Source organism: Penicillium alfredii (genome assembly GCF_028826965.1).
Source record: "Penicillium alfredii strain IBT 34128 chromosome Unknown utg000011l_segment0_segment0, whole genome shotgun sequence".
NCBI classification, from domain to species: Eukaryota; Fungi; Ascomycota; class Eurotiomycetes; order Eurotiales; family Aspergillaceae; genus Penicillium; species Penicillium alfredii.
In genome coordinates, this window is record NW_026622708.1 from 1,304,512 (window position 1) to 1,321,298 (window position 16,787).

Consider the following 16,787-nt stretch of genomic DNA (forward strand, 5'->3'; position numbering starts at 1 on the left):
TCTTTTCGCGATACAGCAGCTTCCGACAATTGCTTGAACGAACCTTCGGCGATATCGACGCGAAAGCAACGGCTGAACGGAAACTTGCACGAACTCGACAAACCACCTCCGCAACAGCCTACGTTGCCGAGTTCATGGCACACGCCGCAATCCTAGGATGGGACGACTACGCTTTGATTCCACCATTCTATGGGGGGCTGAAATCACACATCAAGGACGAAATCGCTCGAATCGGACGACCTACCACCATGAATGAATTCGTCGACACTGTTGTACGAATCGATAACCGCTTCTACGACCGACAGCGAGAAGAAAGCGAACTTAAACAATGGCGCCGTAACCCAGGACGAGGAAACGGCGGACGATTCCAACAAAGACGGAACTTTGGGAGAAGGGACAACGACCCCTACGGACCCAAACCAATGGAACTCGATGCAGCAAGGCTGCCTACCGAAGAACAGAAACGACGCAAAAACAACAACCTGTGCTTCAACTGTGGTAAGCCAGGACACCGAATCAAGGACTGCCGAAGCAAGAGGCAGGAGAAACCCCAACAATTGAACGCGACCCAAGAACGAAGAGGTGCGTACGACACTACTGGCACCGAGAAACCAGAACAAGGGAAGCCTCAACGGCTCTACGCGACGCAGGAGCGCGACTGGGAAGGCCCCATGATTGTGGATGGGAGCAAGCCACCAGGACTGTATCGGGATGAGCGAATGCTCTCCGAAACAGACGACGAAGAATTCCCAGAGATCGACTATGAAATCATCGAAAACTCGCCGCAGATGTACGCGAAGGATCATGCCGCGGAACTGACACAAAACAACGAGGTCTATATGGACGACCTAGTCCTTAGGACGCCCGCGCAAGCTGGTAGCGCGGAGGAACACTTTGAGCGCTTCAAGCAAGGCTCAGAAGATATTGAGAGTCAAGGATGGACCCAGTACGGTCCCTGGAACACCATCGACTCCCAGGAATTGTCGGACGATTCCCAGGAGTGGGGCACAGGTATCCTGAGGACACCAATTGAAATCCCAGGAACGCCGGAGATCCCAGAAACTCCACCCACACTCCCAGAAACGGAAGAGACGATCCTGGAAACGCCTCAGGAAAACCCCAGGAACAGAGAAACCTCGAGTGACGAGACAAAAGGCCAACAGGATGAGTCGGCTCGGGAAGAGCTATCCCAGGACCAACCAACCTGTCCATGTGAGCATCCACGATGCGCGTGTCGAGGATACGCACGACACCCGAAACATGACATCAGGGCGGTTGTAGGATGCTACGACGACAATTGCATGCTCCACTACCCAGGGAAACTCAACCTTGGAGTTGAGCCGAGACCTTTGCGATGGGAAAAACGACCCCAGTGGAAGCCCGAATACACAGGAACATGGCACGGCAACAAGAAAATTGCACCCACACCACAACTCGCAGCAACACAGTGGGGGGCACATATGAAAGTCTTCGTCAACGTCGCATACAAGAATATGCGAGCGATGATCGACTCAGGAGCCAGCGGAAACTTCATGAGCCCACAGTGCTGTCAGGAATATACAATCCAGCGGCGACGAAAAGAGGAGCTCTTACCTCTTACTGGACTCAATGGAGAACCACTCAGCACGGGAATTACGCACGAAACAGGGGACCTGCCGATGGTTTTGGGAAATCATTTTGAAACAATCAACTTCAACATCACCAACCTCGGGCAGTACGACGTCGTGCTAGGAGTTCCGTGGTTACGAAGACATAACCCAGCTATCGATTGGCAGAAAGGACTCATTGTCTTCAACCGATGTGAATGCCGACAAACCAGTGAGACATGGACCGGGAACAGATACAGACCAGCACAGGGACCTAGTCAAGGGGTGACAGGTGGCCCTCGAGGCCCTCACGAAGGCAAACTTAAGAGGAGCACTCGGCCCAGAGGCGGGGCACAGTACAAGGCAACGGAAGCCAGTACCATCGTCAACACCGAGCAACGACCGGATATGACAGACGACGAGCTAAGGGAGTACGTGATGGTTGAACACGGCTCCACAGCCCTCTGTGCAACAGGGGAAGAAACACAGATTCCTGAGGAATACCAAGACTTCCAGGATGTGTTTACGCCACCAAAGGAGGGCACGCTACCAGAGCATGGCCCGTACGACCACGAGGTCAACCTCGAAGAAGGCAAGGAGCCTACATTCAGACCAATTTACCAGCTCTCACAGAAGGAATCGGAGACGCTGAAGGAATACATCGACACGAACCTGAGGAAAGGATACATTCGGAAATCCACCTCACCAGCAGGATATCCTATCCTATTCGTACCAAAGAAAGATGGAAGTCTTCGACTTTGTGTGGACTATCGACAATTAAATTCGATTACCATCAAAGATCGACATCCGTTACCACTGATTCACGAGATCCAAGACCGCATTCAAGGAGCCAAATACTTCACCAAGTACGACATCACTGAGGCTTACAATCGGCTCAGGATCAAGGAAGGCCATGAATGGAAGACAGCATTCAGGACCAAATTCGGACACTTCGAATATGTGGTTATGCCTTTTGGTCTTACCAACGCACCAGCATCGTTCCAGAGGTTCATCTTCACCGTTCTGGAAGAATACCTCGATGTTTTTGTTATCGCTTACTTGGATGATATCTTAGTATTCTCCAAGACCGAAGCAGAACATATTGAACACAACAAAAAGGTGCTGCAGAAGCTCAGAGAAGCCAAAGTCACTCTGAAGCTCAAGAAATGCGAATTCCACGTCCAGGAAACCAGCTTCCTTGGATACACCATCAGCCTCGACGGTCTAGGAATGGAAGAAGAAAAGGTCAAAAGCATTGTGGAATGGCCCACACCCAGAAACGTCAAGGACGTACAAAGCTTTCTTGGATTGGCAAATTACTATCGGAAACTAGTCCCGGGTTACTCGAAATACGCCGCCGGACTATACCGATTCACCAAGAAGGGAGAAACGTTCAACTGGGACGACAAAGCAGAAGAATCATTCCAAAAACTCAAGAGCTTGTTCGAGAAACGAACAGTCGTTGGAATCTTCGACTACGAAAAGCCAACCACGATGGAAACCGACGCGTCAGACTACGCCCTGGGAGCACAACTGACCCAGCCGGACGAAAACGGAAAGCCCAGACCAATCGCATTTTGGTCTAGGAAGATGATCCCCGCAGAACTCAATTACGACATCCACGACAAAGAACTGCTTGCTATAGTGTCAGCATTTCAAGTCTGGAGAGCGTACCTCGAAGGAGCAAAGCATACTGTGACGGTCAAGACGGACCACCACAACCTGACATTCTTCACCACCACGAAGAAACTCACTCGACGGCAAGCTAGATGGGCTGAAACCCTTGCACAATACGATTTTAAGATTGTTCACTGCAAAGGGACTGAAAACGCTGTCGCAGACGCACTCAGCAGACGACCTGACTATCAGATCGGCACAAAGGAAGCGGAGCCCGCTATCCTCACTACAAACGACCAAGGAGACATCGTCTACAACCGACAAATACTCGCAGCAACCAGCGAAATCGAAGACGACGGATGGCTAGACAAGGTCCGAAGAGCCACCGCCGAGGACGAATCAATGCAAGCAGTCCTCGGGAACGAACGTCACAACGGCACTACAAGCGACGACGGATTCGTCATCATCCATGGCTTGATCTATGTTCCACGATCGCTGCAGAACGAAGTCATCAAAAAACACCACGACTTCCCGACGCACGGACATATGGGAGTTGAAAAAACAATGGAACATATCTCACGCAACTACTACATCCCGAACATGCACCGAAAAGTAAGGGGGTACATCAAAAGTTGCGACACATGTCAACGGAACAAGCCATCACGACACCTTCCTTACGGGGAAATGCAGACAGCAGACACGCCAACGCGGCCATGGGAATGGATTACCATGGACTTTATCACGAAACTACCAGAATCAGAAGGTTGCGATATGATCATGGTCATTGTCGACCGACTCACAAAGTACGCATATATGGTTGCGACAAAAGAAAGCATCGACGCAAACCGAATGGCGAATATACTACTTCGCTACGTTTTCGGAAACCATGGAGTACCCGACAAGATCACATCGGACCGAGACAAACTGTTCACATCCAATATGTGGCAATCATTTGCGGACCAAATGGGTATTGAGCACAGACTCTCTACTGCATATCACCCGCAAACCAACGGACAGACAGAACGAGTCAACCAGACTCTGGAACAATACCTGAGACACCATGTGAACCACCAGCAAGACGATTGGGCAGGATTGTTACCAATTGCACAATTCGCTTACAACAACGCGATGCATGCAACGACGAAGGAATCGCCGTTCTTCGCGAACTATGGGTATAATCCCAAGTTAATCGGAGAACCCCGAAACGAGAGAACTGTGGCAGAATCCGCAAGACTACTGACCACCGGGATCAAGCAACTCCACATGCAAATGGCTCGAGACATCGAATTTCTGAACCTACGCATGAAAACGCACTACGACCAGCGCCACCGAGCCGGCCCTGATCTGAAAAAGGGGGAGAAGGTCTACCTCCTACGACGAAACATCAAAACCAAGCGACCGAGCGCGAAACTCGACCACCTGAAGTTGGGACCATTCGAAATTGAAGAACAAACAGGACCAGTCAATTTTCGCTTGAAACTACCAGAAAGCATGCGACGCATTCACCCAACGTTTCATATCTCGTTACTCGAACCCGCACCAGAAAACGCCGAACTCGCTACCAACGTGGAAATCGAAGAAGAAACCGAAAACGAATATGAAGTCGAAAAAGTTCTGGACAACAAACGCATCAGTGGCAAGCCTCACTACCTTGTCAAATGGAAGGGGTACGATACCTCTGAAAACACTTGGGAACCTATTGAGCACCTGACGGGTTGCTCTCAGCTGGTTCAACAGTTCCACCAGCGGATAGATCGAAATTCCCTTCGGCAATCGCAGCCTCGACACTCCAGAAGCCAGGAGGCATCTGATCCAGAGACTGAGTCATCCTCATCAGACTAGCGTCTCCCGACGTAGCAGCCAATTGACGAATCTCCTGCTGCTCCGCCAACCGATCAAAATCACGAAATTCCTCGGCGGTAGGGGGATCCTCTTCGTTTAACCGATCCAACGTCGTCTGATCGTGATCCAACATCCGACCACCACGTTCTTTGAGAAATTGTTGATGTTTTTGGAGGCGAAGGACCTTTGCCATCGCCTCATTCATCTTTTGCGAATGCTGAAGAAATTGCTTTTGGGCCTCCTCGAGATCGGACGCCAACTTTCGTTCATTTTGTTGCAGGTCATCCCACTCCTTATCTGTGTGGAAACTCCTCTCACAAGTGTGTCCACGACGAGCACAAGTCGAACACTTCTTACTCTTCACGAAAGGACTCATGATGCAACACTTTCCACGAATAAGACAATAATCGCACGGGAAATCCACGGGGCGACCAGTTCGTTCAATCCTATCACCCAAACGAGCGTTATCAGCGTACTTGTTACGCTTCGGTTTAACGGCAGTGCGGGGGGACATGACGGGACAACATTGTGGGAACTCACCTAGAGGGGACACCGAGAATTTAAGGACTTTTCGAGGACGAAAATCTGGAAGAGGGGGAGATGATGTTACGAACCAAGCCACCTCACTCGCGCCAACAGGGGTACGAGAGGAAACCAGAGCCAACCAACCCCGCGGTGATGATGCAGGACAACAAGGGTATAAGTCACGTGACAATATACCACGATCCATCGCCAAGGAATGGTATATCGGATGGTATATCAATGGGACTACTACATGCCTGCATGCAGTATACCACAAACGAGGGCGTGGAATACTGGGCAAGGGATATATAAGGACAGTCTTTACCACATGTATTTAGTTCTTCGTGATCAATCCCATCATTGTTACTTGGAACCACCCTTTGGTACTTCACAGTTCGAACATAGCGACAACCCTCCAACGGTCTTGGGAGCTTACTTAGTGATCCTCGATCCCTAAGTGACTGACTTGACCGGCGCTCTAACTGGCACACCTTGCAAGCACCCTAGAGACCCGAGCCCATAGAAGGCCCCCGAGGCATTGGTACGGTTGCGGATACGCTTGAGGCCTGCAGTACTCCTAGAGAAGTATCACCTTTGCGGACGTTACTCACCGTGACCAGTTAGCAGTTCGTAACAATAAAATATTTTTTTATTATAGATAGCGTATTTCGTAGTCTATCTCTCTCGGGAGTATAGGTATTCGTTGTTATTATAATTCTATATATAGTATATAAACTATATATCTAATATTAGAAGTATTTGTTACGAACCAAGCCACCTCACTCGCGCCAACAGGGGTACGAGAGGAAACCAGAGCCAACCAACCCCGCGGTGATGATGCAGGACAACAAGGGTATAAGTCACGTGACAATATACCACGATCCATCGCCAAGGAATGGTATATCGGATGGTATATCAATGGGACTACTACATGCCTGCATGCAGTATACCACAAACGAGGGCGTGGAATACTGGGCAAGGGATATATAAGGACAGTCTTTACCACATGTATTTAGTTCTTCGTGATCAATCCCATCATTGTTACTTGGAACCACCCTTTGGTACTTCACAGTTCGAACATAGCGACAACCCTCCAACGGTCTTGGGAGCTTACTTAGTGATCCTCGATCCCTAAGTGACTGACTTGACCGGCGCTCTAACTGGCACACCTTGCAAGCACCCTAGAGACCCGAGCCCATAGAAGGCCCCCGAGGCATTGGTACGGTTGCGGATACGCTTGAGGCCTGCAGTACTCCTAGAGAAGTATCACCTTTGCGGACGTTACTCACCGTGACCAGTTAGCAGTTCGTAACACATTGATCACCCTGTCATCGAACCGTGAAGTCCAAGCATCATGGCGTCGCACGGCAGTAACAACAAGGGCAAGGCGATCGAGCCTCTGCCACCGAAAACGCAAACACGACACACCGACTTGGATTCGGACGATGAAGATGAGAAACGAGTCAGGGCACTGGAAGAACAGATTCACACCCTGATCAGCCAGCTCAACACCTTTAGCAGCAAGCATGACCACGACATTGGAGACCTTCGAGACTCAGTCGAGCAAAGTGCAGCCCAAATCGCCGCCTCCGCACCAGCATCTTCCGTGGGAATCAAGTTACCCAAAGCAGAGAGCTTCGACGGTACTCGATCTAAGCTTCGAGGGTTCCTCACCCAGATGGATATGCACCTTGACATGAACAGAGGAAGGCTAGTCAACGACGCCGCAAAAGTCATCTTTGTGTCATCATACCTACGAGGACAAGCATGGGATTGGTTGGAACCGTACATTCGAGAATACTATGAAAAGGCTCCAGACGCCTGGTCTGCCATGGCCCAGGGCATCTTTTCGCGATACAGCAGCTTCCGACAATTGCTTGAACGAACCTTCGGCGATATCGACGCGAAAGCAACGGCTGAACGGAAACTTGCACGAACTCGACAAACCACCTCCGCAACAGCCTACGTTGCCGAGTTCATGGCACACGCCGCAATCCTAGGATGGGACGACTACGCTTTGATTCCACCATTCTATGGGGGGCTGAAATCACACATCAAGGACGAAATCGCTCGAATCGGACGACCTACCACCATGAATGAATTCGTCGACACTGTTGTACGAATCGATAACCGCTTCTACGACCGACAGCGAGAAGAAAGCGAACTTAAACAATGGCGCCGTAACCCAGGACGAGGAAACGGCGGACGATTCCAACAAAGACGGAACTTTGGGAGAAGGGACAACGACCCCTACGGACCCAAACCAATGGAACTCGATGCAGCAAGGCTGCCTACCGAAGAACAGAAACGACGCAAAAACAACAACCTGTGCTTCAACTGTGGTAAGCCAGGACACCGAATCAAGGACTGCCGAAGCAAGAGGCAGGAGAAACCCCAACAATTGAACGCGACCCAAGAACGAAGAGGTGCGTACGACACTACTGGCACCGAGAAACCAGAACAAGGGAAGCCTCAACGGCTCTACGCGACGCAGGAGCGCGACTGGGAAGGCCCCATGATTGTGGATGGGAGCAAGCCACCAGGACTGTATCGGGATGAGCGAATGCTCTCCGAAACAGACGACGAAGAATTCCCAGAGATCGACTATGAAATCATCGAAAACTCGCCGCAGATGTACGCGAAGGATCATGCCGCGGAACTGACACAAAACAACGAGGTCTATATGGACGACCTAGTCCTTAGGACGCCCGCGCAAGCTGGTAGCGCGGAGGAACACTTTGAGCGCTTCAAGCAAGGCTCAGAAGATATTGAGAGTCAAGGATGGACCCAGTACGGTCCCTGGAACACCATCGACTCCCAGGAATTGTCGGACGATTCCCAGGAGTGGGGCACAGGTATCCTGAGGACACCAATTGAAATCCCAGGAACGCCGGAGATCCCAGAAACTCCACCCACACTCCCAGAAACGGAAGAGACGATCCTGGAAACGCCTCAGGAAAACCCCAGGAACAGAGAAACCTCGAGTGACGAGACAAAAGGCCAACAGGATGAGTCGGCTCGGGAAGAGCTATCCCAGGACCAACCAACCTGTCCATGTGAGCATCCACGATGCGCGTGTCGAGGATACGCACGACACCCGAAACATGACATCAGGGCGGTTGTAGGATGCTACGACGACAATTGCATGCTCCACTACCCAGGGAAACTCAACCTTGGAGTTGAGCCGAGACCTTTGCGATGGGAAAAACGACCCCAGTGGAAGCCCGAATACACAGGAACATGGCACGGCAACAAGAAAATTGCACCCACACCACAACTCGCAGCAACACAGTGGGGGGCACATATGAAAGTCTTCGTCAACGTCGCATACAAGAATATGCGAGCGATGATCGACTCAGGAGCCAGCGGAAACTTCATGAGCCCACAGTGCTGTCAGGAATATACAATCCAGCGGCGACGAAAAGAGGAGCTCTTACCTCTTACTGGACTCAATGGAGAACCACTCAGCACGGGAATTACGCACGAAACAGGGGACCTGCCGATGGTTTTGGGAAATCATTTTGAAACAATCAACTTCAACATCACCAACCTCGGGCAGTACGACGTCGTGCTAGGAGTTCCGTGGTTACGAAGACATAACCCAGCTATCGATTGGCAGAAAGGACTCATTGTCTTCAACCGATGTGAATGCCGACAAACCAGTGAGACATGGACCGGGAACAGATACAGACCAGCACAGGGACCTAGTCAAGGGGTGACAGGTGGCCCTCGAGGCCCTCACGAAGGCAAACTTAAGAGGAGCACTCGGCCCAGAGGCGGGGCACAGTACAAGGCAACGGAAGCCAGTACCATCGTCAACACCGAGCAACGACCGGATATGACAGACGACGAGCTAAGGGAGTACGTGATGGTTGAACACGGCTCCACAGCCCTCTGTGCAACAGGGGAAGAAACACAGATTCCTGAGGAATACCAAGACTTCCAGGATGTGTTTACGCCACCAAAGGAGGGCACGCTACCAGAGCATGGCCCGTACGACCACGAGGTCAACCTCGAAGAAGGCAAGGAGCCTACATTCAGACCAATTTACCAGCTCTCACAGAAGGAATCGGAGACGCTGAAGGAATACATCGACACGAACCTGAGGAAAGGATACATTCGGAAATCCACCTCACCAGCAGGATATCCTATCCTATTCGTACCAAAGAAAGATGGAAGTCTTCGACTTTGTGTGGACTATCGACAATTAAATTCGATTACCATCAAAGATCGACATCCGTTACCACTGATTCACGAGATCCAAGACCGCATTCAAGGAGCCAAATACTTCACCAAGTACGACATCACTGAGGCTTACAATCGGCTCAGGATCAAGGAAGGCCATGAATGGAAGACAGCATTCAGGACCAAATTCGGACACTTCGAATATGTGGTTATGCCTTTTGGTCTTACCAACGCACCAGCATCGTTCCAGAGGTTCATCTTCACCGTTCTGGAAGAATACCTCGATGTTTTTGTTATCGCTTACTTGGATGATATCTTAGTATTCTCCAAGACCGAAGCAGAACATATTGAACACAACAAAAAGGTGCTGCAGAAGCTCAGAGAAGCCAAAGTCACTCTGAAGCTCAAGAAATGCGAATTCCACGTCCAGGAAACCAGCTTCCTTGGATACACCATCAGCCTCGACGGTCTAGGAATGGAAGAAGAAAAGGTCAAAAGCATTGTGGAATGGCCCACACCCAGAAACGTCAAGGACGTACAAAGCTTTCTTGGATTGGCAAATTACTATCGGAAACTAGTCCCGGGTTACTCGAAATACGCCGCCGGACTATACCGATTCACCAAGAAGGGAGAAACGTTCAACTGGGACGACAAAGCAGAAGAATCATTCCAAAAACTCAAGAGCTTGTTCGAGAAACGAACAGTCGTTGGAATCTTCGACTACGAAAAGCCAACCACGATGGAAACCGACGCGTCAGACTACGCCCTGGGAGCACAACTGACCCAGCCGGACGAAAACGGAAAGCCCAGACCAATCGCATTTTGGTCTAGGAAGATGATCCCCGCAGAACTCAATTACGACATCCACGACAAAGAACTGCTTGCTATAGTGTCAGCATTTCAAGTCTGGAGAGCGTACCTCGAAGGAGCAAAGCATACTGTGACGGTCAAGACGGACCACCACAACCTGACATTCTTCACCACCACGAAGAAACTCACTCGACGGCAAGCTAGATGGGCTGAAACCCTTGCACAATACGATTTTAAGATTGTTCACTGCAAAGGGACTGAAAACGCTGTCGCAGACGCACTCAGCAGACGACCTGACTATCAGATCGGCACAAAGGAAGCGGAGCCCGCTATCCTCACTACAAACGACCAAGGAGACATCGTCTACAACCGACAAATACTCGCAGCAACCAGCGAAATCGAAGACGACGGATGGCTAGACAAGGTCCGAAGAGCCACCGCCGAGGACGAATCAATGCAAGCAGTCCTCGGGAACGAACGTCACAACGGCACTACAAGCGACGACGGATTCGTCATCATCCATGGCTTGATCTATGTTCCACGATCGCTGCAGAACGAAGTCATCAAAAAACACCACGACTTCCCGACGCACGGACATATGGGAGTTGAAAAAACAATGGAACATATCTCACGCAACTACTACATCCCGAACATGCACCGAAAAGTAAGGGGGTACATCAAAAGTTGCGACACATGTCAACGGAACAAGCCATCACGACACCTTCCTTACGGGGAAATGCAGACAGCAGACACGCCAACGCGGCCATGGGAATGGATTACCATGGACTTTATCACGAAACTACCAGAATCAGAAGGTTGCGATATGATCATGGTCATTGTCGACCGACTCACAAAGTACGCATATATGGTTGCGACAAAAGAAAGCATCGACGCAAACCGAATGGCGAATATACTACTTCGCTACGTTTTCGGAAACCATGGAGTACCCGACAAGATCACATCGGACCGAGACAAACTGTTCACATCCAATATGTGGCAATCATTTGCGGACCAAATGGGTATTGAGCACAGACTCTCTACTGCATATCACCCGCAAACCAACGGACAGACAGAACGAGTCAACCAGACTCTGGAACAATACCTGAGACACCATGTGAACCACCAGCAAGACGATTGGGCAGGATTGTTACCAATTGCACAATTCGCTTACAACAACGCGATGCATGCAACGACGAAGGAATCGCCGTTCTTCGCGAACTATGGGTATAATCCCAAGTTAATCGGAGAACCCCGAAACGAGAGAACTGTGGCAGAATCCGCAAGACTACTGACCACCGGGATCAAGCAACTCCACATGCAAATGGCTCGAGACATCGAATTTCTGAACCTACGCATGAAAACGCACTACGACCAGCGCCACCGAGCCGGCCCTGATCTGAAAAAGGGGGAGAAGGTCTACCTCCTACGACGAAACATCAAAACCAAGCGACCGAGCGCGAAACTCGACCACCTGAAGTTGGGACCATTCGAAATTGAAGAACAAACAGGACCAGTCAATTTTCGCTTGAAACTACCAGAAAGCATGCGACGCATTCACCCAACGTTTCATATCTCGTTACTCGAACCCGCACCAGAAAACGCCGAACTCGCTACCAACGTGGAAATCGAAGAAGAAACCGAAAACGAATATGAAGTCGAAAAAGTTCTGGACAACAAACGCATCAGTGGCAAGCCTCACTACCTTGTCAAATGGAAGGGGTACGATACCTCTGAAAACACTTGGGAACCTATTGAGCACCTGACGGGTTGCTCTCAGCTGGTTCAACAGTTCCACCAGCGGATAGATCGAAATTCCCTTCGGCAATCGCAGCCTCGACACTCCAGAAGCCAGGAGGCATCTGATCCAGAGACTGAGTCATCCTCATCAGACTAGCGTCTCCCGACGTAGCAGCCAATTGACGAATCTCCTGCTGCTCCGCCAACCGATCAAAATCACGAAATTCCTCGGCGGTAGGGGGATCCTCTTCGTTTAACCGATCCAACGTCGTCTGATCGTGATCCAACATCCGACCACCACGTTCTTTGAGAAATTGTTGATGTTTTTGGAGGCGAAGGACCTTTGCCATCGCCTCATTCATCTTTTGCGAATGCTGAAGAAATTGCTTTTGGGCCTCCTCGAGATCGGACGCCAACTTTCGTTCATTTTGTTGCAGGTCATCCCACTCCTTATCTGTGTGGAAACTCCTCTCACAAGTGTGTCCACGACGAGCACAAGTCGAACACTTCTTACTCTTCACGAAAGGACTCATGATGCAACACTTTCCACGAATAAGACAATAATCGCACGGGAAATCCACGGGGCGACCAGTTCGTTCAATCCTATCACCCAAACGAGCGTTATCAGCGTACTTGTTACGCTTCGGTTTAACGGCAGTGCGGGGGGACATGACGGGACAACATTGTGGGAACTCACCTAGAGGGGACACCGAGAATTTAAGGACTTTTCGAGGACGAAAATCTGGAAGAGGGGGAGATGATGTTACGAACCAAGCCACCTCACTCGCGCCAACAGGGGTACGAGAGGAAACCAGAGCCAACCAACCCCGCGGTGATGATGCAGGACAACAAGGGTATAAGTCACGTGACAATATACCACGATCCATCGCCAAGGAATGGTATATCGGATGGTATATCAATGGGACTACTACATGCCTGCATGCAGTATACCACAAACGAGGGCGTGGAATACTGGGCAAGGGATATATAAGGACAGTCTTTACCACATGTATTTAGTTCTTCGTGATCAATCCCATCATTGTTACTTGGAACCACCCTTTGGTACTTCACAGTTCGAACATAGCGACAACCCTCCAACGGTCTTGGGAGCTTACTTAGTGATCCTCGATCCCTAAGTGACTGACTTGACCGGCGCTCTAACTGGCACACCTTGCAAGCACCCTAGAGACCCGAGCCCATAGAAGGCCCCCGAGGCATTGGTACGGTTGCGGATACGCTTGAGGCCTGCAGTACTCCTAGAGAAGTATCACCTTTGCGGACGTTACTCACCGTGACCAGTTAGCAGTTCGTAACAATAAAATATTTTTTTATTATAGATAGCGTATTTCGTAGTCTATCTCTCTCGGGAGTATAGGTATTCGTTGTTATTATAATTCTATATATAGTATATAAACTATATATCTAATATTAGAAGTATTTGTTACGAACCAAGCCACCTCACTCGCGCCAACAGGGGTACGAGAGGAAACCAGAGCCAACCAACCCCGCGGTGATGATGCAGGACAACAAGGGTATAAGTCACGTGACAATATACCACGATCCATCGCCAAGGAATGGTATATCGGATGGTATATCAATGGGACTACTACATGCCTGCATGCAGTATACCACAAACGAGGGCGTGGAATACTGGGCAAGGGATATATAAGGACAGTCTTTACCACATGTATTTAGTTCTTCGTGATCAATCCCATCATTGTTACTTGGAACCACCCTTTGGTACTTCACAGTTCGAACATAGCGACAACCCTCCAACGGTCTTGGGAGCTTACTTAGTGATCCTCGATCCCTAAGTGACTGACTTGACCGGCGCTCTAACTGGCACACCTTGCAAGCACCCTAGAGACCCGAGCCCATAGAAGGCCCCCGAGGCATTGGTACGGTTGCGGATACGCTTGAGGCCTGCAGTACTCCTAGAGAAGTATCACCTTTGCGGACGTTACTCACCGTGACCAGTTAGCAGTTCGTAACACATTGATCACCCTGTCATCGAACCGTGAAGTCCAAGCATCATGGCGTCGCACGGCAGTAACAACAAGGGCAAGGCGATCGAGCCTCTGCCACCGAAAACGCAAACACGACACACCGACTTGGATTCGGACGATGAAGATGAGAAACGAGTCAGGGCACTGGAAGAACAGATTCACACCCTGATCAGCCAGCTCAACACCTTTAGCAGCAAGCATGACCACGACATTGGAGACCTTCGAGACTCAGTCGAGCAAAGTGCAGCCCAAATCGCCGCCTCTGCACCAGCATCTTCCGTGGGAATCAAGTTACCCAAAGCAGAGAGCTTCGACGGTACTCGATCTAAGCTTCGAGGGTTCCTCACCCAGATGGATATGCACCTTGACATGAACAGAGGAAGGCTAGTCAACGACGCCGCAAAAGTCATCTTTGTGTCATCATACCTACGAGGACAAGCATGGGATTGGTTGGAACCGTACATTCGAGAATACTATGAAAAGACTCCAGACGCCTGGTCTGCCATGGCCCAGGGCATCTTTTCGCGATACAGCAGCTTCCGACAATTGCTTGAACGAACCTTCGGCGATATCGACGCGAAAGCAACGGCTGAACGGAAACTTGCACGAACTCGACAAACCACCTCCGCAACAGCCTACGTTGCCGAGTTCATGGCACACGCCGCAATCCTAGGATGGGACGACTACGCTTTGATTCCACCATTCTATGGGGGGCTGAAATCACACATCAAGGACGAAATCGCTCGAATCGGACGACCTACCACCATGAATGAATTCGTCGACACTGTTGTACGAATCGATAACCGCTTCTACGACCGACAGCGAGAAGAAAGCGAACTTAAACAATGGCGCCGTAACCCAGGACGAGGAAACGGCGGACGATTCCAACAAAGACGGAACTTTGGGAGAAGGGACAACGACCCCTACGGACCCAAACCAATGGAACTCGATGCAGCAAGGCTGCCTACCGAAGAACAGAAACGACGCAAAAACAACAACCTGTGCTTCAACTGTGGTAAGCCAGGACACCGAATCAAGGACTGCCGAAGCAAGAGGCAGGAGAAACCCCAACAATTGAACGCGACCCAAGAACGAAGAGGTGCGTACGACACTACTGGCACCGAGAAACCAGAACAAGGGAAGCCTCAACGGCTCTACGCGACGCAGGAGCGCGACTGGGAAGGCCCCATGATTGTGGATGGGAGCAAGCCACCAGGACTGTATCGGGATGAGCGAATGCTCTCCGAAACAGACGACGAAGAATTCCCAGAGATCGACTATGAAATCATCGAAAACTCGCCGCAGATGTACGCGAAGGATCATGCCGCGGAACTGACACAAAACAACGAGGTCTATATGGACGACCTAGTCCTTAGGACGCCCGCGCAAGCTGGTAGCGCGGAGGAACACTTTGAGCGCTTCAAGCAAGGCTCAGAAGATATTGAGAGTCAAGGATGGACCCAGTACGGTCCCTGGAACACCATCGACTCCCAGGAATTGTCGGACGATTCCCAGGAGTGGGGCACAGGTATCCTGAGGACACCAATTGAAATCCCAGGAACGCCGGAGATCCCAGAAACTCCACCCACACTCCCAGAAACGGAAGAGACGATCCTGGAAACGCCTCAGGAAAACCCCAGGAACAGAGAAACCTCGAGTGACGAGACAAAAGGCCAACAGGATGAGTCGGCTCGGGAAGAGCTATCCCAGGACCAACCAACCTGTCCATGTGAGCATCCACGATGCGCGTGTCGAGGATACGCACGACACCCGAAACATGACATCAGGGCGGTTGTAGGATGCTACGACGACAATTGCATGCTCCACTACCCAGGGAAACTCAACCTTGGAGTTGAGCCGAGACCTTTGCGATGGGAAAAACGACCCCAGTGGAAGCCCGAATACACAGGAACATGGCACGGCAACAAGAAAATTGCACCCACACCACAACTCGCAGCAACACAGTGGGGGGCACATATGAAAGTCTTCGTCAACGTCGCATACAAGAATATGCGAGCGATGATCGACTCAGGAGCCAGCGGAAACTTCATGAGCCCACAGTGCTGTCAGGAATATACAATCCAGCGGCGACGAAAAGAGGAGCTCTTACCTCTTACTGGACTCAATGGAGAACCACTCAGCACGGGAATTACGCACGAAACAGGGGACCTGCCGATGGTTTTGGGAAATCATTTTGAAACAATCAACTTCAACATCACCAACCTCGGGCAGTACGACGTCGTGCTAGGAGTTCCGTGGTTACGAAGACATAACCCAGCTATCGATTGGCAGAAAGGACTCATTGTCTTCAACCGATGTGAATGCCGACAAACCAGTGAGACATGGACCGGGAACAGATACAGACCAGCACAGGGACCTAGTCAAGGGGTGACAGGTGGCCCTCGAGGCCCTCACGAAGGCAAACTTAAGAGGAGCACTCGGCCCAGAGGCGGGGCACAGTACAAGGCAACGGAAGCCAGTA

General features: G+C 50.6%; 3 protein-coding genes across 3 annotated transcripts; all 3 read left to right on the top strand.

The window, feature by feature from the left end:
- Nucleotides 1–248: 248 nt before the first annotated feature.
- Nucleotides 249–819, top strand: NUU61_008893 (C2HC-type zinc finger protein; the record flags this gene model as incomplete). Its single annotated transcript, XM_056659418.1, is given in 2 exon segments — nt 249–790; nt 801–819. 2 exon segments carry the CDS (start codon nt 249–251, stop codon nt 817–819), a joined length of 561 nt encoding a protein of 186 aa, XP_056507711.1.
- A 6,840-nt stretch (nt 820–7,659) lies between these two features.
- On the top strand, nt 7,660–8,230 carry NUU61_008894 (C2HC-type zinc finger protein; the record flags this gene model as incomplete). Its single annotated transcript, XM_056659419.1, is given in 2 exon segments — nt 7,660–8,201; nt 8,212–8,230. The coding sequence occupies 2 exon segments, from the start codon at nt 7,660–7,662 to the stop codon at nt 8,228–8,230; spliced, it is 561 nt and encodes a 186-aa protein (XP_056507712.1).
- Nucleotides 8,231–15,070: 6,840 nt separating this feature from the next.
- Nucleotides 15,071–15,681, top strand: NUU61_008895 (C2HC-type zinc finger protein; the record flags this gene model as incomplete). Its single annotated transcript, XM_056659420.1, has 2 exons — nt 15,071–15,612; nt 15,675–15,681. The coding sequence occupies 2 exons, from the start codon at nt 15,071–15,073 to the stop codon at nt 15,679–15,681; spliced, it is 549 nt and encodes a 182-aa protein (XP_056507713.1).
- Between the last annotated feature and the right edge of the window lie 1,106 nt (nt 15,682–16,787).